Source organism: Phaethon aethereus, assembly GCF_964289735.1.
Source record: "Phaethon aethereus genome assembly, chromosome: 1".
In the NCBI taxonomy this organism is placed as follows: Eukaryota; Metazoa; Chordata; class Aves; order Phaethontiformes; family Phaethontidae; genus Phaethon; species Phaethon aethereus.
This window is the reverse complement of record NC_138575.1, coordinates 119,227,595-119,252,318: the sequence shown is the minus strand read 5'-3', so window position 1 is coordinate 119,252,318 and position 24,724 is coordinate 119,227,595. Positions and strand designations below refer to the sequence as shown.

Genomic DNA, 24,724 nt, shown 5'->3' with positions numbered 1-24,724 from the left:
AAATGCAATAACCAACATTTTAAATGAGAAAACAAATTTGGTGCTCTCCATGTCACTGCTTCCTCTACTTTTTGGTTACCATGATAATTATGTATTTTAGTCCTATCCTGTAATAGTATTGTAACATTTACAGTTCATTTGTTCTACTATATGGAGAGGACTTCATCCAGGTTTTTAATAAGGAAACTTCTGGCTATGCAATAAGTGAACTATAAGTCCTGAGGAATAGTTTGGTATATATCAGTTCTGCCATTTATTTTCTTTTTATATAGTCTAAACATCACATATTCCAGCTACAAACTTAGCTGCAGAAAATGAAAGTGTATTTTCAAGTGTTGTATATTTTTAGTATCAGAATAAGTCATCTGGGTGAATACAAATCAGGAAGTAATCATTTATTAACATACATATTCATAAAGCCAACTGATTAAGTTCTATTAATGGTATGTCGCTGCTATTTTTTTCACCTAATTCCATTTTGTACTGATAATAAGGAATCTCTATACAGCAGTGATTCTGTTCCAGTCTTATTAGCCTCCCCGCAAACTGTTCAGACTGTAGACCCCAGAATAACCCCTCCCCCTTTAAGAAACCCTGCACAGCCTCAAGAAGTGGTCCCTAGAAAGATCTACTGTGCTGAGAAAGCACAAGGCATCTGCTTCCTCATCCCAACTCCATGTCAGAAACCTGTCTTGGGGGAGTGGGAGAAGGGCTGGCAATGATTTAATTAAAAGGAAATTCATGTAAACAAGGTCAGGCTCCTCTACATTAGGGCAACACCAAATTAGCCTGTATCATCTGGACTGGAATGCCCACAAATCAGATTTTGGGCTATGCAGTCAATGCTGTGAGCGGGCTAATGGAAACTGCTGGGAAGCGTACCCTATGGTAGACTTAGTCCCAGAGAAGTACCGTAACTGTAACCCTCACTGTAATGCTAAAGGACCCTGCTTGCCGCTGTGGACAGGATGAGACTACTCTGGCTAAATGCCCTACCAACGCACAGGCTAATCCACAGTCATGTTACTGCTTGCACGGGTCCACGTACATAACCTCACCAGGTTCGAACAGTTTTGTTACTAAGAAACTGGCCGTGAGGACCATCAGCGTCAGAAGGCAAAAGAGCCAAATAAACTGGGGTCTCGGCCCCTTCATCTGGCGATTTAGTGGCTTTAGGACCTGCCATATCTGTTCTCACCCACCCAGGACAGCAGGCATTGAGAAGGATGTGGTCACCTTTCCTCTTCTCATTCAACATCCGGGCTTGAATCCTGGACAAGACTGTGACACCGATTTTGGATACCCCATAGGCAGTATTTGGCCAACCCTCTTTCTCATGCACATTTTTCATGGTATCTTCCACGAATTTGGTCATGAGTTCCACTAACTCATCTTCTGTGATCGTGTCGCTGCGAAACTTTTGCTGTAGTTCTCGGCTGCAGCCTCCCAGAGCTGAGCTACTTACCATACTAGAGACATTCACCACTCTACCTGATAAAAGAGAATAAAGACAGATTACTTTCACACATATTAAACAAGCCCAGACACTGAAGTGGGCTTGCTCTACAGTTATGTATTCACTCCTTAGGTGAATATCTGTAAAATATTTTGTGTGAGCTATTTTGCAGAGCTTCTGGAAGATCACAGTTAACATCAAGTGTTTCTAGTGAATTCCATTACAAAGGGTAATTTAAGGTGTGAACCTGCAAAATCTCTCTATAGAACTTCAGGTATTCTTCCAGAAAATAGCCTGTTACAATCTGTAGGCATATTCATAGTAGTAAGTGGTTTTCTCAGTAATGGCAGCCAGTCTTTACTCTCAAAGTTCTGGTCAAAAACATTCTCACTTCTGCAGCAGCTTGAGTAAAGTGCCAGAATAATACAGAATTCAACAACAGCAATCTAGTTCTTAACACAGTGAGACCATCAGCTGGTTTACAGAATACCTAAGATTAACAAATCACAGCATGAAAAACTGTAGTAAGCTATTTATCTCCCAACACTTCAGTACAGAGGAATGAGCCAGCTGAATCAGTAATTCACTCATCTTAATCCTTTCCATTAATGACTTTAACCCTTAGTACAAGAGGACTAAATCGCAATTTTGGCACTGTTTACTCTCTCTCCTACCAGCCCACAAAATTCATTTTACTCCATCCTTTCTTTCCTCCCTAGGGACTAACAGTTCCCAACTTCTCATCTATTTGACTTCTTTTCTCTTAAAATGTTGGTATAGACAACATTTTATTAACGGCAGCAAACACTTATCCAAATATCCACAAAAATATCTAGTGATCAGAAGTCTTGAAAAGAATTGTATTTAAAAACCCCTTAGATTTGGTGTGGGTGTTGGATCCAAATCCCCTCCTTTCAAATCACCTGTGGTATGTCAGTAACATTCCAGGGCACTTCCAGTGCTCCCAGGTTTCATGAACAGGAGCATTCTGTGCAGGACAGTTATCCAATGAGTACAGATTATCTGCATGTTGCTAACACCTCTTTATTATCGATGCATTTATCTTTTTTGATCCTGGTCCATTCTATTTACCATTTTTGGTAGAGTGTCTTCTTCTAGTTCCTCCTAACATCACCAAATCACAGTAACTTAAGGTACGTCTTCAAGTGCCATTTATAACTACATCACTATACACTTGCAAATACAGCAAAGGCTGTGATCTAGATAGAGCCAGACCAACAGCCTACTGGGAAGGCTTCTTCAGTAGTAGCAAGAACAGGCAAGTCACATCAAACTCAGCCAAAACACTATTTTTAGGTACTTCCTTATCCTAGTTTTAGCATCAAAAGGTCCTTTCTGAAGCAATAACAATTTACGTAGGCAAATATCACAGACAGAACATGGGTAGGTTCTTCCTGTCTTCTTGAGGGCACCATGAGAATTCCACTTCAATCCATATCAGAAGAATGTGACTGGCTTGAGAGTAGATGTAAATATACACAGCAAAGACATTTTGCGGGTCATGAAAGGCCATCTGTTCTCTTACCTACAGTACAGCAAGTTGCACTCTTCTTGCTATGGGGCAGTGTGCTTCTGAGACGGGACAGGATTTTCACATTTAATGGGAACCAAAATTCATATAAAACTATTTCTCTACTTGTTATGTTACACTTACCATAAGGCTTCACAAGAGGCAACAATTCTGTGCAAACATTCCTGGTTCCAAAAAAGTTTGTTTTCAGTGTAACCTCTGCTTGGACAGCAAATGGAGTTGTGTCATGAACTTTTCGTAGGAGGTGGTAGCAAGGGAGGGAAAAAAAAAGTTAAAAAAAATCAGAATTGTACTACTGTTTGAAAGAAAGTTACTAAACTACCAAAACTCAAAAGTTTATCTTAGTTCCTTTTTTTTAAATATAATTAGGAAACAGGTATATGATCAATTAAAATACATACAAAAAAACCCCCCAACATCACTAACACTCAAATTCTTATTAATGAAAAGATACAGCTCTGCAATAGTATATTGATAATGAGCTAATTATGTTTTCACCTCTTCTTAGCAGAAGGCTTTAGCTTTGCCCCAGGAAAGTCAACTGCATCACTCTGCAGAGAGTCATTTGCCAACCCACAGGCCATTTGTCTTTCTGCCTTTTAGATGGAAGAGACAAGGAAAGACTGCTCTCACAGGGAGTACTGCCCAACCTGCCCACTGACCTGCCTATACTTACACCCAGTGCTCTATTTGGACTGCCACTACCACATGCAAATAAACTTTGGGGCACTCTCTCCTCTTAAATGCATAGCACAGTACTTTACCACCATCCTGACATACAGGGAAGGATAGGGTGCAGAGGGGAAATCATAAGCGAGGATCCTGAATCGAGGACGTTGCCACTGAAGATGCAGAAGTTAGACTACCACCCCAGTACTAACATCCAACAACAAAGCAAACAACTGCCTTTAACCTGACTCATGTTGTCACATCCTGGGTTCTTAGCTGGGACTTGGAAGTCAGAGCAGTGCCAAATTGCAACAAACACTGTAAAAGCGTCTATAAAGAATGCAGGGGTAAGATTTGCTGCAGTCTGAAAAACCAACCAAACAAAAAAACCCAACCAACCCCCAAACTGATACATGTGTCATAAATCACCCCCTGAACTAACAGATCTGTGCTAACACAAGCAAAAGAGCAGGAATTCACAGCTAGGAAAGGGAGCTGATTTAGGTAAGCATAAGCAGACCACGAAACTGCACTGTAAGAGTATGATTTCATCAGACAGAACTGACAGCTTGCCAGCACCAAAAGCGGGGTAAGATGCACCATCAGCTGACAATTTGTCTCAGCAATAAACCATATGCTATGTGTCCTCCACTTTGAGGGGGAAGTAAGAGTTAAAGTAACAGCATTCCTCCCCTTCTGCTACAGGCTCTATCTCTGCAGTGGTGAAGGCCACCTACATAGATTAGGTAGGTCTTCGCTTGTCTCCATAGCCCAGACCTATGTAAACTGAAAAGAGAAGCAGTAACAGGTCATTTAGCATTTATTGCAGTTGTGTTTCTGTTGCAAAACATAGCTTTCATGGCTGACTTATTTACACCCTTAAGCAAGGGGCACTGATACCATCAAGTTTGGCAAATCACTTGCTTGAATTTAAATCCAAGACACAAAGCCAGACCATGACCTATTGCAAGAGTTATGACAGTGGGAGAAGAAAATAAAAACCTACAGAACTCCAAACTCCTGCTTCCATACCTACCTTGCAAGGGAGAAGCTTCCCTGCACTCCAAAACCCACTCACTTGTCTAACAAACTACGTTACTTGCAATATCCGATAGATACACGCTCCCTTGACCTAAGAAGCATTCCTATAATGACTGTTCTCACAGAAGCTCATCCAGAAGGCAACCCACAGGTACATAATCATTTCATACATGAACAGTTTTTGCTGGACTAAGGACTTTGATGGACTATCCGTAGTGCAGCGTGAAAACTGAACAATAAATTAAATTTAATAATAAATCCAATTTTTGACAGACAGCAATGACATACAGTACTACAAGAAAGAAAGGAAAGCATAAATTCTGGGATGGTAGCAGAAACCTGGCAAGGCAAGAAGCAAGCTTGGGTAGAAACGCCAATCTCAGAAACAAGAATTAAAGCCAAAATATGAGGTAAGCATCACAGCACTTTCTTACACAGGTGTCAAGCCCTCTAGCCTCTGTGCTAGATACTTACACAACAGTTACAGCTGGCTCCTCTATCACATTTCTTAATTGTATGACCTACTGCTGCCTCAGAGTAAGTTGCCAGTTTCAAGAAAGTCTAGGCTAAACATCTGGAAGCAACTTCTGAATAAAAAAATAATAATCTGTGATGTTGTAAAGGAAGTAAGAGGAACTCCATGGTCTTTTACCTATTTATCTGTTCAGTGGCTCCATGACAACAAACCTAAGCTCTCTCACAGATGAGCTGTAGCAAATCTTGCTGCAGCAATTTGAGGAGCTTTTATTTCACCTGTCCAGGTAACCCACCTTGATGGAGACTACAGCTGCTGCAAAGTCAGCAACAAGAAACACACACTGCACTTCAGTTGCTGTAGTTGCAGTCCAGTTTTGCTCAAACTCACTGTCACTAGTAGGCTGAGCTAAGGCCCTAATTATGAATTGAAGAAATACTGGTCTGAACACCTGTAGGCTTTGTAAGTGATAAGCATGGACACAGATACAATCTTTTAACTGTTGCTGCAAGGTTTTAACACCTGTCTATCTTTAATACATCCTGAAGCTCGGACAATTATATTAAGAGTTGCCTCTTGTTGAGCTGACCTTGAACACAAGCAATCTTCCTGCAAAGTACCATGCAAAACATACAGCGACTGGACTTCAGAACACCACTGCTGCAGTTGCACTACATAAGAAGCTCCATCTTCAGTAGCAGGTAAGGTTTGATCCATACCACCTGACAAGCTTCCTTAACTCATGCTGAGAGCAGATGAGTCAGCACAATGCTGCGCTTGAACAGTTACATGTCCCAGCTAGAGATCAGGCAGAGATTTAAAAAAAAAAAAACAAATCAAACCAGAAAATATGGAAAGAACAAGTTTGTACTGGCAGGGAAAGGAACTAGTAGTCATGCTTGTGATTTGCTCTATCTAGAGCTAACATGATTCTCAACTTGTTTTTATAAACACCAACAAGGAGAACGCACTCTTCTACCTTACAACTGCTGCGTCTTCTTCACTTTCCCTGCCTTCCTGTCCATTAGAAGATGAAATAGTTAAATTCTTGCTCGGCACAGGAAGATTTAGATTTACTGTTCTACAGGTAACTCAATGGCCTGTTAAAGATGTGTAAAGATGACAAAATCACCCACGGCCAAAGGTTCTTTTTTATCAACTGGAATCCTTGATCATGTAATGCACAGAACAAAGCGGTAGGCTTGCAGAAGAGAGAAAACATACATCCTTGAGGAACACAGCTGATATTCACACAGGGCTCCCATGGGCCTGGTAAAACTCATGGGCACCGAGGTAATAAACCCAACTCCGCTCATGTGCATTGTGTGCCTAAAGTATTTTCATGGTTTGCATGTGATACAATACTCCAGGGAAGCATCTTTACATGCACAGTTAGCTCAACAGATGCTAGAGGAAGAGCTATTTCACATTGCCCTCTCATCACACTTAAGAAGGTAGGCAGCTTGCCCAGCCAAAAAAGCAGCATGCCATGGGCACAGAAGTCCCATATAAGTAGCTTTTTGAAATCCTTGATGCATCTACTATCCTTCTCCGCATAGCTTTGTAGCACATAGCACTATCCCAGACAGTCTGCTTCCTACCTTTGAAAGCGATCCCTGCATTGTTAACCAGCACATTCAGCCCTCCATATTTCTCCTTTAGGAAGTCACGGAGAGCTCTGATGCTCTGCAGATCATCAATATCCAGCTGATGGAAAAGTGCACGCAGCCCTTCCTCCTGGAGCTTTGCCACTGCTTCTTGGCCACGGCCGGGGTCTCGGGCTGTCAGGTACACATCCCCTGGGAACTGTTTGCATAGAGCCCGCACAATTGCGAATCCAATCCCTTTGTTGGACCCGGTCACCACAGCCACTGGTACACTGGACATTGTCGTCTCTGAATGTATGCCAAAGTGACAATAACTGCAAACAGCAAAAGAGAAAATTTCACACTGAGATGGACAAAGGTGGCTATCCATAAATGGATTAAAGTGTTTTTTCTTTAAAATCCTATTCAGAATTCCACTTTGCATTACGTAGAACTAGTGTTTTACATATTGTATTAGGGTGCACACTAACTGTAACTTGCTGAAGTAGCATAAGGTATTGGCAAAGAAATACACTTTTGGTGTTAAAGTTTTGAGGAAAGCCCAACCAGTGATTGGGTAAAAAAAAAAAAAAAAAAAGGTAAGTCAATGACTAATCTTTAGTACTAAATTAACTTTTGATGGGAATAAGCTCTTCTGCACATGCACCTTACAGGAATACAATCTCCTTCTTTTGAGGATATCCAACTAGTTCAGTTCAAGCATGATGCAATCAAAACTGAAAAACTTGGGCTCAAAAAAGGGGAGGATTAGCTTGGTCTTAAGTGTCAGGCAGGAGAACCAATTCTAGCATTTTTAAAGGGAAACAGTGGACTACAGATTGACTACAACGTTTCTTCTGCTTAACACACCAGTCAGCTCTAGATACAAAGCCCGCTTGCAGCTTTTTTGTGTGGACATAACACATTTATAGAAGATTTATTTCCCATCTAAAAGCGCGTTTAAAACACTGCTTTTGTTCACTGTTGACTTAATTGCCACTTGTCCTTCCAAATTAGCTTATAACTAACCACGAGCAGACATCTAGCGAGGCTGAAATCATGACCGGCTCCTACAAGCCTGCCCAGCTACTGACTGGCTTCCCGAGGGCCAGCAGCCACCCTCCCGGCTCACCATCAAGGTCCCACCTCGCTGCAAACCGGCACATTTCACTCACTACCACCTCCTCAGGACCGGTGTTCCTTCCTAAGAGGAACGCAAAGCGAACCCACGATGCCACGACGAAACCCGACTCCTCAGGGGACCCCCAGCTCCCCGCGGGACGACCTCGGCCGCGGGCGGAGGAGCGGCCGTTACGCGCCCTCGCTGCGGGGCTGAATGCAGCAAGGAGCCGCAAGGCGGGCCCAGAGGGGCAGCCGGCACTCCCTCACCCACCTCCAGCACTGCGTGCCTTCCCCCTCGCTCCTCAGGAGGAGATGAGAAGCTAGCTGCTGGCCACTAACACTCACACACCGCCGAGGACAGGCGAAGGCACCTAAGATGGCGGCGGGAGAGCCCCGCCTCCCACGGCGGGCAGGGGCGGTACGGGCCGGTGGGGGCTGGCGGCGGGCAGCGGCGGGCGCGATGGTCACTGCGTGCTCTCCGGCAGGTGGGCCGGGGCCGGGGGCGGGTGGCGGGCCGGGAGGCGGTGGGGGCCGCCGGGTAGCTTCTCCATAGCTGCCCTCTCCCACGCCGCGATTTCAGCTCGCGAGGGAATCGGGAGCCGGAGCCGCTGTTGGGCCGCCGAGGGGAGACGGGATTTCTCGTTACGCTCTGCGATCTCCGCTGCCTTAAAACGCGAGGAGCCACAGACGGTCCCAAGCGGTGTTCGCCTCGCTCGGGAGATTCGAGATTTTGTGTCTGCGAGCAGGAACCGGGGAGAGGCCTAACCCTGCGGCGGGGCAGCGTTGTAGCCATGCCGCGGCCGCGGTGATGTTTGGAAATAAAGGCTTCCTTCCCCCCTCCCTCACCCCTATCACCCACCCTCGTCTAGGAGTTTGCTCGTAGTACGTTTTCTAAACTTTAAAGAGGCTGCTTATTAAACAGGCAGTGCTCTGATTTCTCCTCCTGAGATAAGCATGCAGTGTTTGAAAGGGACTCTAAACATTTTTAAGTAACTTTTTTTTTTAAATTCAGGTTGTCTAAATAAGGTAGAATCTCGTTCTTAATATGAAGAAAAGCAGAGGCCGGACAGGTCGAAAGCGAAGAAGAAGACACTTGCAGAGTTTTATGGATGGAGGTACTATCCCTGGAAGTACTGCTAAATAAAAAAATAACGAATTGTTTGTCAGGGTGTCATTTTATGGTGTATATTTTTCAAGCACCTTTGTACTTTGAAAATAACATTCATGAATGTTAGCTTTTTCTGTGCAAATATTCTAGCATTAGTTTACAGTCCCAGGCAGAGCACGGTGAATATTGTGAGCTCTCTTTTCTGGCTAATGGCAAGTACTACATTATTAAATTCTTGACCCTTGAATATGCTGAATAACTCGTGCAGCTCTGAGAGCACCCAGTGCCCGGAAGTTAGTAAGCTAGTTTGAGGGGAGCCTTTCTTGCTGTTCTGTTATGCTATACTAAAGTGTCCAAAATACAGGTTTTCTAACTATACAGTAAAATTTTTCAGATTCCTTTGTTTTCAAAGAGTGCTGTTTTATAGCATTAATCCCCTCTTTTTTATTTTTAGTCAACTGCAGTCACAAGCTGGAATACATTAAACTTAAGAAGTGGCTGAAAGACAGAGGATTTGAAGACAGTAATTTAAGGCCAGCAGAGTTCTGGGGTAATGTTTTAATTGTTTATTGGTGGTACAAATTTCTGTTGCTTCTAAGAATTTTAGATTCCTGCATTCATTTTGAGTCACACACCTGGTTGGCATCAGTAAAAAAGCCAGTTACTGTTAGTCTTTTAAGGACTTCTGGCAAATGCATGTGAATGTTGTTTAACATAAACAAGTAGGTATGAAGGCCTGAAGTAGTGTAAACTGTTTCTTGTAGAAGAAGAACAGAATCTTTAGATGATCTGTAAAACTCTTCTACGAGAATACTCTGGTATGGTGCAAAACATGCACACCTATGCTGAATTCCATGTAGAAATCAGTATTTTAAGCCTTAGTAACACAGTTTCAAAGAAGAAAGTAATACCTCTTTAAGTGTTTCTAGTATCAGAACCAAATCTTGTTATCATTTCTTCATCTTTTTTTCCCTGTGCAAGCTCAGCAGATCTAGTGATACAGATAAGTAAATTGTTTTAGAGCTGTGATTCCCTTAGTACTGTTTACACTAAAGGTATATACTTGTAATTTTACTCTTTAAGTAGATTATGTGTCAAAAACTTTTGCAATATTAAAGAGAGAGTAGAGTGAATAGTATGAATCAGAAAAGAATATTGTGAATAGAAATTGTGAAGTTTAGTTAAAACTTTGAAACCAAGAACAGCAGCCAGTGATGGAAGATGTGTTTAAAGAAAAAGTTGTGAAAAAGAAGTTGAGTAATTGCTAGAACTGGACAGCAAGTGTTGCAGGGGATGCAGGGGAAGGGCCTTCACAGGATCTTGAAAGTGGAAAGAGAATTGGAGAACAAAGAAATTAGGTATATATCTGTAACAATCCATAATTAGCTTTTATGATTTGTAAGAGATAATGTATATTCTTTTAGAGCTTTTCCTTGGTGGCCTGTTAATTTATTGCAGCTTATCATAGTCTTCTGTATTTTACATATATACATGTATTTAAGCATCCTCTTTGTTCCTGCTTCAGATACAGGTAGAGGACTGATGACAACAAAAGCTCTTCAGGTTAGTAATGTTGGTTCTAATGCAAAAGCTCCTCAGTTTGGGGTTTTTTGAGATGTAACGACTTTTGCAACAAGGAAAGCTCAAAATTCTAGACCAGGTTTTCACAGTCCCTGTTGTGAAGGTAATTTCTGGCCTAATACCAGAATTTGCAGTGTTAGCATATCTGTAAGATGATGTACTCTGAGGACTTCTTGTATGAAGATGTTCCTGTACTCATTTACAGAGATTTAGTATGTAGTCTTGGGTTTCAGTTTAAGGCAATCATACTGAAAGCAGAAGAAGCAGGCCCCTTCCCTCTTCTATGCCTTCTCCCTTAGCCACTGGCTCCCACAGCTTCCTTTGATTGGCTGTAGCAGTCTTCCCCACTCGTGTGGTAAGTTGCATCAGAAAGCTAAACTAACAAACTCTCTCTTCAAAAAAATTAACTAGCTTTGATAGCTTTGCTTCTTGAAATCTTCCACCTTGGTCAGACCAGTGCTGGTATAAAGGGAGGAATGGCGTATCAGGGAGGGGAGTGGAGGAAAGGGATGGGGCTTTAAGCAGCATTTGGCTTTAGATTATCTTAGCCATAATGTGAAAACACAGCTTTAACCTCACTTTGATGGCCCTCCTCTTTGTTGACAGACCAGCTAATAGAAACGTAATTTCTTAGATACCCTCAGCAGAAAAGGGGAATGATAGAAGAAATACCTTGCCCTTCAGATATTGGCACAGAAAGACTGAACTCTGACTGAAAAGTGTCTCTCAGAAAATAAGCGTGTTGGAGAAGTTTGGTGTGAGAATAGTATATCAAATAATGGGGAATCAGACCAAGAACCTTTGGCAAAATAGAGAGTATTGAAAGAGGTAGGAAGGAGCTGCGATGGAGAAGTTATGTGTAGAGAACAGTGTATGATGTCCTCTGAGGACTTCTTGTATGAAGACATTCCTGTACTAAGAATTCCTGAACTCGTGCTGGTTTGGAGTTAGAGCCAGCAGTTGAAGCCAGAGGCTCAGGTTATCCACAATGCTGGGAGTCTGCAGTAAATGAAATGAGATCTAGATTCAACCGGGCTTGAGCAAGATAGTGAAACTTGGGAGAGGAATGGGAAGGGGAGAGTATTGATTTGATTCATGTCCTCTCCCTACAGGCATGGACACATACGGCTCAAGCCAGGCATGAAAGCTAATTTAGACACACAGCAGCTTGGCAAATAAGGTCAGGGTAGACATGACCTAAAATATCCCTACCCCATACTGTTATGTTGGTAGAAGTTCAGATGTTTGTGAGATCTAGTCTAAAAATATATCTCAGTACAAAGAAAGTGAATAGCCAGGCACCAAACTTTCTGTGAACAGCTAACTTTCTGCAGGTGACAGTTCTTACTGACTGCAGTCATCCTCATTCCCTGGAGTGTGACTGTCTTAAAACCATGCCAGTTTCATCAAGTTCCACATCACATTTGCTTGCTTCCTGACATTACTGTTCTCTGGGGAATGTCCCTCTGTTCAGACATCGTGTTGTAGATGAGTCATTTACACTTGACCTTTACTATTCTTTGTGTGTGATGGTTTGGTTTTTTTTTTTTCCTCTCTCAAAGGCAGGAGATCTGATTATTTCATTGCCTGATGAATGCTTACTCACCACGGACACTGTCCTTAGTAGCTGCTTGGGAGAATACATTATGAAGTAAGTGAAAAGTGACACTTTATGGGCAAGCTGGCCTTTACTGTAGGTTGCTCATTAGTAGATTAGTCATCTTAAATGGTGGCAGGGCTTTAAACTGCATGCCCTAACTTGTATGAGTTTTTCTTGTGGGCTTTCATGCATGTGGAATACTCAGAGAAGTAAGGCTTGGACACAGAGCATCTCCTTTTAGCTAGGCAGAGTTGGAGTGATGGTAGAGGCTTGAACTTGGCCTGACCCTAGAGCCAGCTTGGACCTAAATGCTAGTTATGAATGGTTTCTTGGGAACTTGTGAATATGCTTCAACAGGAGAAAGAGGATAAAATGGGGTTGCAAAGCAGTCACGTGAGCTTTCAGAAAATGCAGAGCGAAGACCTATGCTGGACATTGAGTACTTGTTACGTATCCTAACTGCACCACCCCCTGCCCCAAACTCAACCCAAGAGGTGAGCCTGAAGTTGTTACTACAAACCAGCTTTTACAGCCCCTTTGAAATCATCAAAAGGACTTGGAGATGAACTACAAAGGAGTTTAAAATAGAAGCTATTTATAACATTTAAAAGAAGTAGAAGAGAGATAAAATACCCCTGCATCCATTTCCTGTCTCACCTCTGTGTATCTGTTATATTGGTATTTTTATTTTATTTTCTAATAGATGGAAGCCTCCTGTATCTCCTTTGATAGCACTGTGCACATTTTTAATAGCAGAGAAGCATGCTGGTGAGAAATCTCTGTGGAAGCCGTATCTTGATGTTTTACCCAAGACATACACTTGTCCTGTTTGTTTGGAGCACGACGTAGTAAGCCTTCTTCCTGAACCATTAAGAAAGAAGGCTCAGGAGCAGAGAACGACAGTCCATGAGCTGTACATGTCTTCCAAGGCTTTTTTCTCCTCACTGCAACCTTTGTTTGCTGAGAACACAGGAACTATTTTTAACTACAGTGCTCTAGAGTGGGCTTGGTGCACTATTAATACCAGGACAATATACCTGAAACAATCACAGAAGGAATGTTTTTCTCTTGAGCCAGATGTTTATGCATTGGCACCATATTTAGATTTGCTAAACCACAGTCCAAATGTTCAGGTAAGAAACTAAAAATAGATCACTTAATTTCTTTATTTGTGAATGCACTATCTCAATACAGTATGCATTTATGTGATGGATTAGGAGCATCTGGAGGTCAGTGAGAGATCTCATAGTTGGGAAATTGTCCATTGAGGACATGCGCAGGCTGAGTATTCATGGTTCGTATATACCCTAGAGCTTGTTATTCAGCCCGAGGTAGTTGAATAAAGATGATTCAAGTGTTTCAGTTTGTGTAGCAAAGCAAAGGTACAGGGAGAGCCCACAATGTCTGGGTGAGATTTGTGTCTGGGGTACACACTGGGAAGAGCTGATTGTAAATATAACCCTACTCTGCACTCCCGAAAGGCTCAGCTCCTGAGACAAATCTCGAGTTACATGGTCCCTGTATTACTTCACCTCTGGCTGAAGCTTCTGGGCAGCCTTAGAAAAGTGTGTAGAACAGTTCCACCTTATGTCAGGGACTATGTGCCAACATAGAGCTGGGATAGCACAGAAGTGGCCAACTCTACCTGAAGCCATCTTTATTTGCAGATTTGGGGCCTTTTGTAATAAGTCTACACAGTGGGTGGCACATCCTGCAGACTAAGGTTTTGATGTTTGTTCTTCTTTGTACTAGTATTTATAGAGTAATCCTGGTCTGGAATTGTCCAAATGGGTTGCCTTTTCAGACATCTGTAAGACTATCTGTTTTGTTGCAGTGAAGTTCAATATTTGTGGGTTTTAATATTCAAGGTCTGATTCGTTTTTCACCCTGTCTTCCTGCCAAGAGTAAAACCTTTCATTTTTATCTTCTCAAAGGTAAAGGCTGCATTTAATGAGCAGACAAGAAGCTATGAAATTTGGACAAATTCGCAGTGCAAAAAATACGAAGAAGTATTTATCTGCTATGGGCCTCATGATAATCAGCGGCTGCTACTAGAATATGGATTTGTTGCCATTGAGAACCCTCACAGCAGTGTTTATGTCTCATCAGGTTGGATTTATAGATTGTCTTGACATTGAAAGGTACAATAGTAGAGAGCAGAGCATCTGAGCATGTTAATGCTGTCTGTCTTCAACAGGGGATGTGGGTAAAAAGGGATAACTAAAGGATAGTGTGAAGAAGTTCACGCACTTGCATATATATATATATATATGCACGGCACACAATATACACAATGCTTATTAAGACATTATGATTCTTTTCTTAGTGCCATCAAAATATTTGGATGTATTTCCAAGAAGTGGAATAGAGTTTGATACCACTTTGAACTCCACAGAATTTAAGGATTGAAGTTTTAAAATTGACAGTGTTCTTTGGTAATGTTTTGTTTTGTGAATTGCCGTTCTCAGCAGTATGTATGTAGAGCTTCTAGCTGGATGTCTTAGATTGTACCATTGACTTCAGGATTTAAATCCTGATCCTCACAAACTGAAGTTGCTGAGAGTTGTTTGTAACTTCAGTTTGAGTCAGGATTTCCACTATAAGGATACAGTCCTGGAGATTGCTGAGCTTTTGAGAAGTATGTTTTTGATTATATTAAAGTTCACCAAAATGTAGAAGATTTTGATCTTTGTTCTGTAGCTACTTTCAAGCAAAAATATGGTTGAAATATCATTTCAGAATCGAGGATTGTGGTTTCTTCTACATACCACTTATTTAAATATCTAAAATGTGTTTTTATGCAGATACTCTCCTCAGATATTTTCCACCATGGGACAAGCAGAGAAATGCAAAACTTTCCATTCTAAAGGATCATGATTTCTTAGAGTAGGTATTGGGAGTTTTTTGTTTCCCTATGATCTTTCTTTTCAGTTTTTCTGGGAGTCAAGTTTTTCTTCTAGTATCAAAATCCAGCATAAAATAATAATTTGCCTGTTAACAAACTGATTTGCTTGCTGTTTGTGAGAGAATGTAGAAGTGGTGAACACCAATATCAAAGCTTGAGATAGATTTCAAGGTCCAGGCTGTCTCTTAGCTGTGGATAGCAGCGGAGTAAGGGGAAACAAGGAGTCCTCTATTTCCAAAGATGAGATCTTCCCTTGTTGACACTTACCAGGAAGAAAGCTATCATGCTGTAAAAGATCACCTATACTGTCTGCATCTCATTACTTCTGACTTCTTAGGAACCTGACCTTTGGATGGGATGGACCATCTTGGAGACTCCTCACAGCCCTCAAGTTGTTAAGTCTTGGAGCAGATGAATTGTAAGTTTCAGTACTTTTTCAATATTTAGGCAATGTGCATGTGCCATCTTCCTTTATTTGCTTTTTGCTGGCTGTGTGTGAGATACTGGGACAATTGTTTTGGATCTCCTGTGTCTTTCTCATTGAGTCCAACTGAGAACTGGAAGAAGAAAGGCAGAGAACACTATGTCATGTAAAGTAATTGCATATTTGCTGCTTTGGTCTTTTGCTTTCTTGTATTAAACAGTAGACACGCCCCATTGTTTTCCTTTTCTATTTTGAGAACCAGATATTCCTTTAAGGAATATCTTTTTCCTGTTGGTTTGATGAGACTTTTGAGTGCTATTGGCCTTGCTTGATTTCTTTAAAACCTGTGTTCCACAGTCTGCTTTTGAAATCCTAGGGCCAAATAAGTCACTGAAATTCATCTCCAGTGACTTGTCAGTGCAGTTTTGATCATTTGTTCCAAATGGCAAATTTTCCTCAAACAGCATTAATAGAAAATGGTTACCTGGGCTTTGTTTGTAATAGTAAATAAAAAAACCCAGCTTGTTCAAAGCAGTTTATGCTTTGAAGATTCGTTGCTGAGTGCAATAAGTTGATTAGGAGAACTAAAAATAAAAAATCTCTGTGGTACTGATTTCAAGCCTGTGAAATGCATCAGTATGTGCGGTGAAGTTTAGCAGAAGCCATGCTAGTAAGTTCTGGGTGGATAGCTTTAGTCCTCACTGGTGCTGCTGAAGTTGGTGGCAATATGGCAGAGCAGTGAAGACCAGAAGCATTGGTCTAAGTGCAGACTGTCTTTGGCTGAAAGAGTAGGGGTGGAGGATTGGAAGTGCTGCTCCAGACCATTAAACCTCTCTTCTCTTTTGCTTGCCTTATCAGTCTCATATTTGAATGCTGTGTGCCTTTTTCATGTATGCTGACACTACTTGCCTTATGCCAGCGACGTTATTCTTAGCATAACCATATGTTTATCATTCAGTTGGGGAATACAGCAAATGATTGTGTGTTGTTCAAACATTTTTGTTCTAGTACTTGCTGGAGGAGAACACTGCTTGGTGATGTAATTTCATCCAGAAACGAACAGCTGACTTTGAATATAACAGCAAAAATATGCAATTTTTTAATAGAGGAGACACAGCATGTCCTTCTCCAGGTAATTGGCTGAAAGAAGAAGGTAGCCCAGATTCCTTTCTCTCCTAGCATAAATGTACAGCAATGTAATTTTTTGGGATGAGAACAGAGTGAGGGAGGGAATTGACTGTGCTGGGGTGGTATAGGATTTGTTTCCAGGGTGACTGACAGCACGGAATTGCTCAGCAAAATTTGTGGCTGCAGCAAAGAAAGGAACCATGTTACAAAACTTACACAAAGCTGTGTAAACAACTGAAAAGTGTTTAACCTTTCTCTGCCTACCGTGTCAAATGTGTTTGTTGAGGTTACCTCTTAAAAGAAAATGCAGACTTGTATCAGGTGGGCACATACGATGTTGCAGACCTGCCATGAGTGCCTTGTGGCAGAAGGTGAAGGCTGTGTTCATTAAAGCCAGTCAAGCCAAATGAACTACCCATGTCAGCCAGTCTCCTGTGAGGGATGTCTGTGCTCTTAGAAAAACAATCTCTCCTTCCTTTCTGAATCTTGGCAAACAACATGTGTACTTAATGTCAAGTTGCATAGCTGTCATGGAAAAGGGTTATTAAAACCACACTTCTGCAAAAGAAACATGTATATGCATAGAGTTTGAGGTGAATCTGGTCTTGAGCAACATCCTGAGGATAGTATGGACTTCAGAGCCTGATACCAGGTAAACATTTCCCTTCCCTTCCTCTCCTTGTTTTCAATCTGCTTCCTATCCGTGTGATGCTTTTTTTCTTTTTTCTTCCCTTTTCCTCCTCTTCCCCCCCACCCCCTTTTTTTTTTTTTAATGTTACCGTTTCTCTTGTGGAAGATTAAAAAATACTATTTTGACATAGTTCACAGAATCCTTACCACAGATGAGCTTTCCACAAATGTTCATGTCCTATATTAAATAATCTAAATTTTTAGTAATTTCATCCCATTTGTATAAACTTCAGATTTCCCAGTTGAAAAGGAACAAAGAGAACCTCAAAAAACATCTGGCTTTGGTAGAAGCACTACGCTTGGAAGATCTGAAGATACTGCAAAAATCAGCTGAGATTCTTTGTAACCTGAATATGGCAACAGCTTGACCCATCTGGAGCTGTGATAACTGTGGCTGATTGGATCTCTTTTGCCATGGATGTGCCTTGCTCAACTACTTTAATGGACGTGAGCAGTAAAGAATAATGCAAAAAGTCATCAGAATATGGCTAGTTTTGTTCACAGGATCACACAGGACCCACAGTCTTATTTAGTTCTTTGCTGACCTTCTTCAGTAATATGAAAGGTTAGCCCAAATGGTAGGGGGGAAGCACAGGTGGCTTTCACCATGTCTCATCTAAATCTCGACTGCTGTGAGCGAAGCAGCTTCTGGGATAATTTGAGCAGTGCCAGGATTGTGGGCTCCAGCAGTCCTAGACTTTACAGCTGCTTGTGTGGCTAAAGCATGGATCATAGGGTCAAGCAGATACTCCTCGGCATGTGTTTGAGCTCTGGCACTTGATAGAGAGGAAGAGGACTGAGACACTTACATTTGACCTGTACTGACCCTTCACTTTTTCCCTGAAATCTGTACATGTCCCCAAGACTTAGCAGTTGATGTAGTGCCTGTTTGTTGCTGGAGTAATAGACGTGGACTAGAGCACAGATCAGTCCTATTGTGACCAACTCCAAATCATTCCCTTCACATTTTCATCCCAAGCGTTTCTTGAACGTAAGGAACTTTGAATTTCCTTCCTTAACTCTCAAAGCTCCCTCCAGACTCACTGATTTGTGTTCTGTCTCCTCCTGCCAGGAATGAGAACTGAGAGGATGTATCACTTTGAACTCTGTTTGTTGTTTGGAAGACAACCCAGGCAATTCATTCTGTTTCCATTCAGTTCTGGTGATCACATTGAGAAATGTTCCTGTCCTGCCTACAAGGGGATAGTCTCATGAGCTGCCTTTCAGTGTTATTTCTACCTAAGTAGGGAGCTTGAGCCCCCTATGTAGTTTAGAGGAGGGACTTCAAAGGGCATTTCAGGGCAGCACCCTTATTTAAGCTGCATAAACGTCATTTATAATTGTGGGGTTTTTGTGATTATTTTCCATTTTATGGGGAATCGCATTTGATAGAATTGTTCATTACTACTTTTAGCATTTTGGAACTGTGTTTTTAAGAGTGTTTATTTTTGTAAATATATTGATATATTGGTCTATTTTCTACAAGACCTCTGTTTTTGAAATAAATGAAACTGTGTACAGCAGTAAAAGCATTCTAGCTAATGATAGAATTTAAAGAAAAAAATGCAACAGGTGAAAACTGTTAAGTATTCAAGCTCAAATGCACTTTCAAACTTTCTTTGGTACCTTGTGAACAAGAATGTTATTGTGTAAACTTGCTTGGATTTGAGGATTCCAGGGGTTTTCCCTGCTTTTTTTTTTTTTCTGCGTCAGTCTATTTGTGACAGGAAATGGCGCTCTGAGAAGGGCCATTCCTTCTAGAAGGAAATGTTGGTTTAGGTTCAAAAGACCGGGAGAACTGAGAAGTGTAACTGTTTGCTGTTACTCAATTTCCAAAACCAAAAGTTCTTGGGTTTGAGGTGCCATCTTCATAACCTCTTCCTAGGATTAGGAAATTGTGCAAATAAGCTTGTTTACTCTCATGCACTGAGACTCTTGTACTTTCAGGCTTTCTGTATTGTTCATATGGAGATGCGGACAGTGTGTTGTTACTTTACATTTCACAGCAGAGGGCAGGGTAAATGGGTTGGGAGAGGAACTGAAATGCTTTTGGGAGCTAGAAGTGCATTTATTACATCCTTTGGGCGAACTTAAATTCATATTTCCCTAAACTGTGGTTTTAACCCCTGCACGGCACTTGGCATCATATTTTGTACTCTGGTCAGTCTGATTCTGAAGTGTCTCCTAGGATGCAATGACTGTCTGGATTTGGGAATGCAATGTCTACTAATCTCACTGAGGGCAATTCCCATCAGCCTGTGTAAGGGTCCTTCCGTACCACTGAGCCTGGCTACAGCAGAGATAGTGGGGATGAGACCCTGACCCTGTGACTGTTGTCCATTCATTTTGATAAGGTCTGCAAAAAGGTCTACAGAAGTCATGGATGACATGAAGAGGGTGGATGGTGACTGAGCATTCGCAGTGCAAGAAGTAAGGGCTTTCAAAGGAAGCTTGAAGAAGTCAGATTCAAAACAGTGGGGTAACAAATCTGCTGAGGTTAATAAGGAATATGGATATGAAAGTTGACAAGTTGAAAGCACAGCACATATACGTGCAAGACAGTTACCAGCCAACCAAACAATTTTGGTCTTAGGTAGTCCCCTGATGGCAAAATACTTGAAGGTTGGGAGGTTATTGATGGTAAGTATTGTATGTGCTTGACCTGTGCTTGCTCTTTTAAGGTGGTGGTGGACACTGTGGGAAACAGGGTACTGGGCTAGAAGAAACCTTTCTTTGAACATGTCCTGCAGTTTTGATGATTACAGTTGAACTGCTTGACCTCTTACTTTCTTTTAATAAAAACTTTTTCATTTTCTAAGAACAGATGTGTTTCTCATTTTATAATTTTATAACAAGATGGTACCAGAGTTAAAGAAGATAGGGATGTTTGGTGTGTTTTTTTTTTCCCCCCCTGGGAGATTGCTATTTTAAGAACAACGTCTGTATGATGTGTCGCAATTGCAAGATGGATACTAGTTTGGCAGAAGTTTATTTGCTTCAGTTTTGCACTACAGACTACACATTTATACCAGGTGGTTTGAATATGGGCTCTACTTCTGTAACTTCTGCACTCCCTGGAGGGGGTATAGGAAGGGGATCTGGCAGTGCAGGAGAGCAGGCAGTCTGAATCGCTTGTCTGTCTCTTGCACGTAAGCGTAGCCAGTGTTCTGAATACAGCTGTGTGTGTTTAATGTCAAAGGCAAAATCCTGCCTGAATAAACTATGGAATTGGAACTAGTGCTTTTATAACACACATCAATAGCAATGGATTTTTAACAGGAGCAAACCAGCCTAACACAGTCATGATTCAGCATTTATGTATATATATGCCTAGTCAGCAAAAGGTTAAATTCTTTTTTGAATCAAATCTAAACTATGTGTAAGACAGGGCCCTCTAAGGTGAGCTAAGGACTAGGGTGCCTGAAGAAGTCACTGCACTGGGATTGCTCTCCAGCTGTCTTACAGAACATGAAATCAAGTTTTCAAAGTGCGAAGATGCTTACTCTCAGCCCCTACTTTAACTACAGCCCCCTTGAGCTGCGAGCAGCTTAATCACTTAGCTTTAGTCTAAGAAGGGATTTATCCATGATCTTAGTGTGGAAAGACCGCATTTCCCTCTTTGTATAAATTGCCTTTCAGATCATATCTGCAAATCTCAGCAATAGTAGCAATAAACCCCAGCTTTTTACCATTAGCAGTACAAACCCTGTATAGATCATGGCAGCGAGCTAGATTCTTCCAGCTTGTGCAGTATTACTCAAAGAGAGCTAAAGTAGGACTGTATTCTGTGACTGCAGTGAAGACACTGGGTTTGGGTAGGTGTAATGAGGGAAGCTTTATTTCTTGTGATAACAGTGTGAGACAGAAATAGCACAGCTTGATTTTTTTTTTCTTTTTTGAGAAGAGGGAGTTGATTTACTGCAGTCTGAAGTCACTGAAAAACGATAAACATGAAACCTCATGACAGTATCTTTCCTGTATCAATTTATGTAAATATGGCATGGATTTTCTTTGATCTTCTACAGAGAGTGGCTTCTAGTTTACAGTTTTCTTCAGCTGTAATGTGTAGAAATCATCCATCATTGCTAAGTGCCTTTAGACCTGTCTGTTCCAGGACAAGATAAGGGAGTATCAACTCTCATACCCTGATAATTAAAGCTTTTAGGTACACTATGAAAACATTTCAAAGATGACATTCCCAAAGAAAGAGCTTTTAAAAATGATGTCTCCCAGGGTATATAGCCCCTCCTCACCTAGAAGGTAAAGAATACCCTTTTAAAAATGCCACACTTCGGCATAATTTGAAGTGTTTGTTTGCCCTCAGTGCATCTGCGACTACAGAGATGAAGATAATGAACTTTAGGATGGAGAAAAATTGTCCCCAAAGAAATGTATGTGTTTCTTTACACAACAAATATGAACTAAAGCTGTTAGAAGATTTAAAAATTTTCCCTCAGTTTGGACTAGCAATTGGTTTTGAACCATGTGAAATTCAGGTTTTTTATCATTTGAGCGCAAAAGTGGGGAGATAACAGCTCAGTGACTGAACTCAACTAGAAGAACTTGATTTTATTCCTATCTGTAGCAAAGCTTAGGTGGCATCAGTCAGTTGCAGGTCAGAGTGAAAAAGAAAAAAACATTTACAATTCATTCTACTGAATATTTTAGTGGATATCTATAATTCCAGAATTAAGTTTTAGAAAGCACTGTAATGAGCTATATTCAGTGGAAAAGCAAAGATACTCAACGAACCCCAAACTAAACTGTGCGAAAGTAGTGTAAAACTAACGCAATCTCTGTGTTGTCCACTAGATGATGCAACTGTACTACAGAGAAATATGAAATTACAGTATATCCACATGCAATTGTAATCCTATTTAATGTATTATGTTTTTAATAATAAAAAGTGTTGTCTTCAATGAAACACCATGGTTGGTGTTAGATAAATAGTTGAGAATGTAGTTTTCTTTCTGCTGCTTTCAACTGAAATGTAAAGCTTTGTAGTCTTTTATTTTCTCCCAGGTTTATTGTATTTTAGCTTTGTTGGAGTTGCTCCACTCTCAAGTTAAATCACATCTTTTTTCCCTGAAACTATCACCCGAGACATAACTAAAGGTTCAAATCATCTTCGTTAAGTTAACTTAACCCTATGCAATGGAGAACTGTCTGCTCATGCATTTTTTCTTCAGAGATTAGGGGCCAGATTCATCTTTTGCACAGATCTCTCTCAATAATCTCCTTTGATGTGGCTGATTGAACTCCTATTGAAACATTTCCTCTGTGTAGGGAGATTCTGTGGACTCTCCCTTGTGTCAGTTCTCCAGCGTCTAATAGTAATAAGCTGATGTTTCCTTTCAGTGATGAAACCCTTCCCTTCACTGGGGGTTTCTTCGCTGCCCGTTTTCATGACTTGGGGCTGCTTATTACTTTTGGTGTGTGCTTGTTGCCTAGCTCACTTTCCCAGGGTCTTCTGAAACAGCCGGTGTATGTCTACTCTGCATGTTCTCAGAGCCCCTGCAGATTGTCCCAGTTGTCTGACAGCGAAAAAGAGAAGTGGAGGGATCTGCTGCTTACAAAGCTACTCTTTTCTCCTGAAGCCCTCTCACCTGTTCCTTGGCTCTTTTCGCCTGCCTCCAGTGCTGGGCCACACTGTGACATGCCAGTCTTCATAGCACTGAAGTGGACTGGGCTCTAGTACCGCCCTGTGCATGGCAGGAGGCAGGTATTTGCAGTGCACGTTTCATGTAAGAATGTTTTTCTGCTTTACATACACCTGTACGTGTTCCAAGTCTGGCAGGGCCATCTGTGTCCAGTGCTTTATGTCTCCACTAGGATGCCAGAGATGGGCTGGAGAAGTTGTCAGATGAGGACTGTATCCCTTGCAGACACATCCAACAGGCACTGGATGTGCTATTTTAGTAGCTCCCTTCTGGGGCCGCTCTGGAAGGAGCTGGCGGTGGCAGTTTGGCTCCTTTGACCCTTGGCAGGCAATGATGACCGTGGAGAGGTCAGAGGGACATTCTCAGCATGAGGCTGGTGCCATGCCTGTCTGTACCACCCTGCCTGGGCCAGCATCCCGAGCCTATATCTCTGTCCGTAAGAAGCCAGCTCCTTGCAGCAAGAAAGTGCCAGTGAATCTGTGTATCCTTCCCACGAGATGAACTTTGCATCGGCAGATGCTTTGGTGTGGGCGGGCCTGCCTGCAGAGGCTGTTGGCGAGAGATCAGAAGGGACGATGCCATCCCAAGACGACTCATGCTGCTCTGAACTGTTTCTGATGAGTACTTAGATGCTGGGCTAGCCAGTCCCTGGCTCAGGAGTGAGAAAACACTGTAAAGGTCATGGGAGGCTCTTAAAGGCCTGCTAGGAGTGCAGTGTGGGCTGGGCTGCGGGGGTGGGAGGGGAAGGGGCAGGGTGGGCTAGGACAGGAGGGGCAGAGTGGCCCCACTGGAGAGCGGATGTTTTGTACACTAATGAAGAGCACACACTCCTGTTCGGCTTTTCTCTGCCTCTAAGTTCATGCAGATAACTAGACAGTCCTGCTGCTCCGTCAGAAATTGTGTGGTGGCCAGGGTGGCCGTTTCTGTGCAGATTGGCAAAGGGGTGGGAAGGTGAGAGGGGTAAACGCACGGTCTGGGACAGTAACCCTTAGAAAATCGTACGGCGTCAGGCAAGTATGTATGCGCGTGCCTGTGTGTGCCACGCTGTGGCTAGCCAGTGCTCTCCTAACTTCATGAGAACAGGGCTATTGGGTTTATTTGGCTGCATAACCCTCATTTGGCACGTTTTCTGCGGTGTTAGAGCAGGGGCCCTAGGATGAAAAACAGGGGAGAAGTAACCCTGTTTGAGCCACAGCTGCAGTGATAGAGGGAGACTTTTGGTTGTACCGGTCCCTCCGGCTGTCTTGCTGCTCCATGCTGTCATGATCAGGTGGAAATGGGCATGAATCCCTCCATGTTTCCAGGTGGGAAATCTCTCCTGTCAGGCTTCTGGTCCAGCGGTGGTCAGCATCTCTGTCATGGTGAGACACGCAATGCCTCGCACCATCGCTCACTGGTGGGGTTCCATACTGTATGGGGTAGGAGCTGGAGGATATGAGCTGCCCTGGCTGGGACACTCTTGGGTGTGGAGCTGTCTCATGAGGTAGGGAATGTGTGTTGGAGGAAACAGAAAGCAATGAGTAGTCCCCAGATTTCCTCTGGGATTTCACACGGGGTGCTCTCATGGTCACCCCTTTGAATATGCTGCAAGGCTAAGACAGTGTGGATGGTCAGAGAGCTGGGCTTTGAGCATACAGCCAACAGCGTTCACAAAGGCAGCGTATGTGTGGCCTTTGAGACAGCTCTTTTATGTCGCATTTGATAGAAACTGGCTAATGTGTTCAGAA

The 24,724-nt window shown here is 42.2% G+C and overlaps 3 protein-coding genes across 3 annotated transcripts in view; 1 reads left to right on the top strand and 2 right to left on the bottom strand.

Annotated features, from left to right (window-relative positions):
* The window catches only part of MORC3 (MORC family CW-type zinc finger 3), a gene marked incomplete at both ends in the record, with an annotated part of 6,188 nt that extends 5,138 nt beyond the window's left edge, over nucleotides 1-1,050 (bottom strand). Inside the window, one exon of the mRNA XM_082013940.1 lies at nucleotides 1,028-1,050. Within this exon, the coding sequence (XP_081870066.1) occupies nucleotides 1,028-1,050 (23 nt within the window). The remainder of the gene's footprint in view (nucleotides 1-1,027) is intronic.
* Nucleotides 1,051-1,054: 4 nt separating this feature from the next.
* LOC309416804 (carbonyl reductase [NADPH] 1-like) lies at nucleotides 1,055-7,911 on the bottom strand (the record flags this gene model as incomplete). The annotated part of the gene is made up of 3 exons (XM_082014170.1): nucleotides 6,795-7,911; nucleotides 3,128-3,239; nucleotides 1,055-1,487 (listed from the first exon to the last, which is right to left on the bottom strand). Exons 1-3 carry the CDS (start codon nucleotides 7,222-7,224, stop codon nucleotides 1,055-1,057), a joined length of 975 nt encoding a protein of 324 aa, XP_081870296.1. The 5' UTR covers nucleotides 7,225-7,911.
* A 1,026-nt stretch (nucleotides 7,912-8,937) lies between these two features.
* On the top strand, nucleotides 8,938-17,705 carry SETD4 (SET domain containing 4; the record flags this gene model as incomplete). The annotated part of the gene is made up of 10 exons (XM_082014325.1): nucleotides 8,938-9,016; nucleotides 9,464-9,559; nucleotides 10,535-10,576; nucleotides 12,157-12,241; nucleotides 12,894-13,323; nucleotides 14,125-14,299; nucleotides 14,995-15,076; nucleotides 15,433-15,513; nucleotides 16,528-16,651; nucleotides 17,571-17,705. Exons 1-10 carry the CDS (start codon nucleotides 8,947-8,949, stop codon nucleotides 17,703-17,705), a joined length of 1,320 nt encoding a protein of 439 aa, XP_081870451.1. The 5' UTR covers nucleotides 8,938-8,946.
* Nucleotides 17,706-24,724: the final 7,019 nt, after the last annotated feature.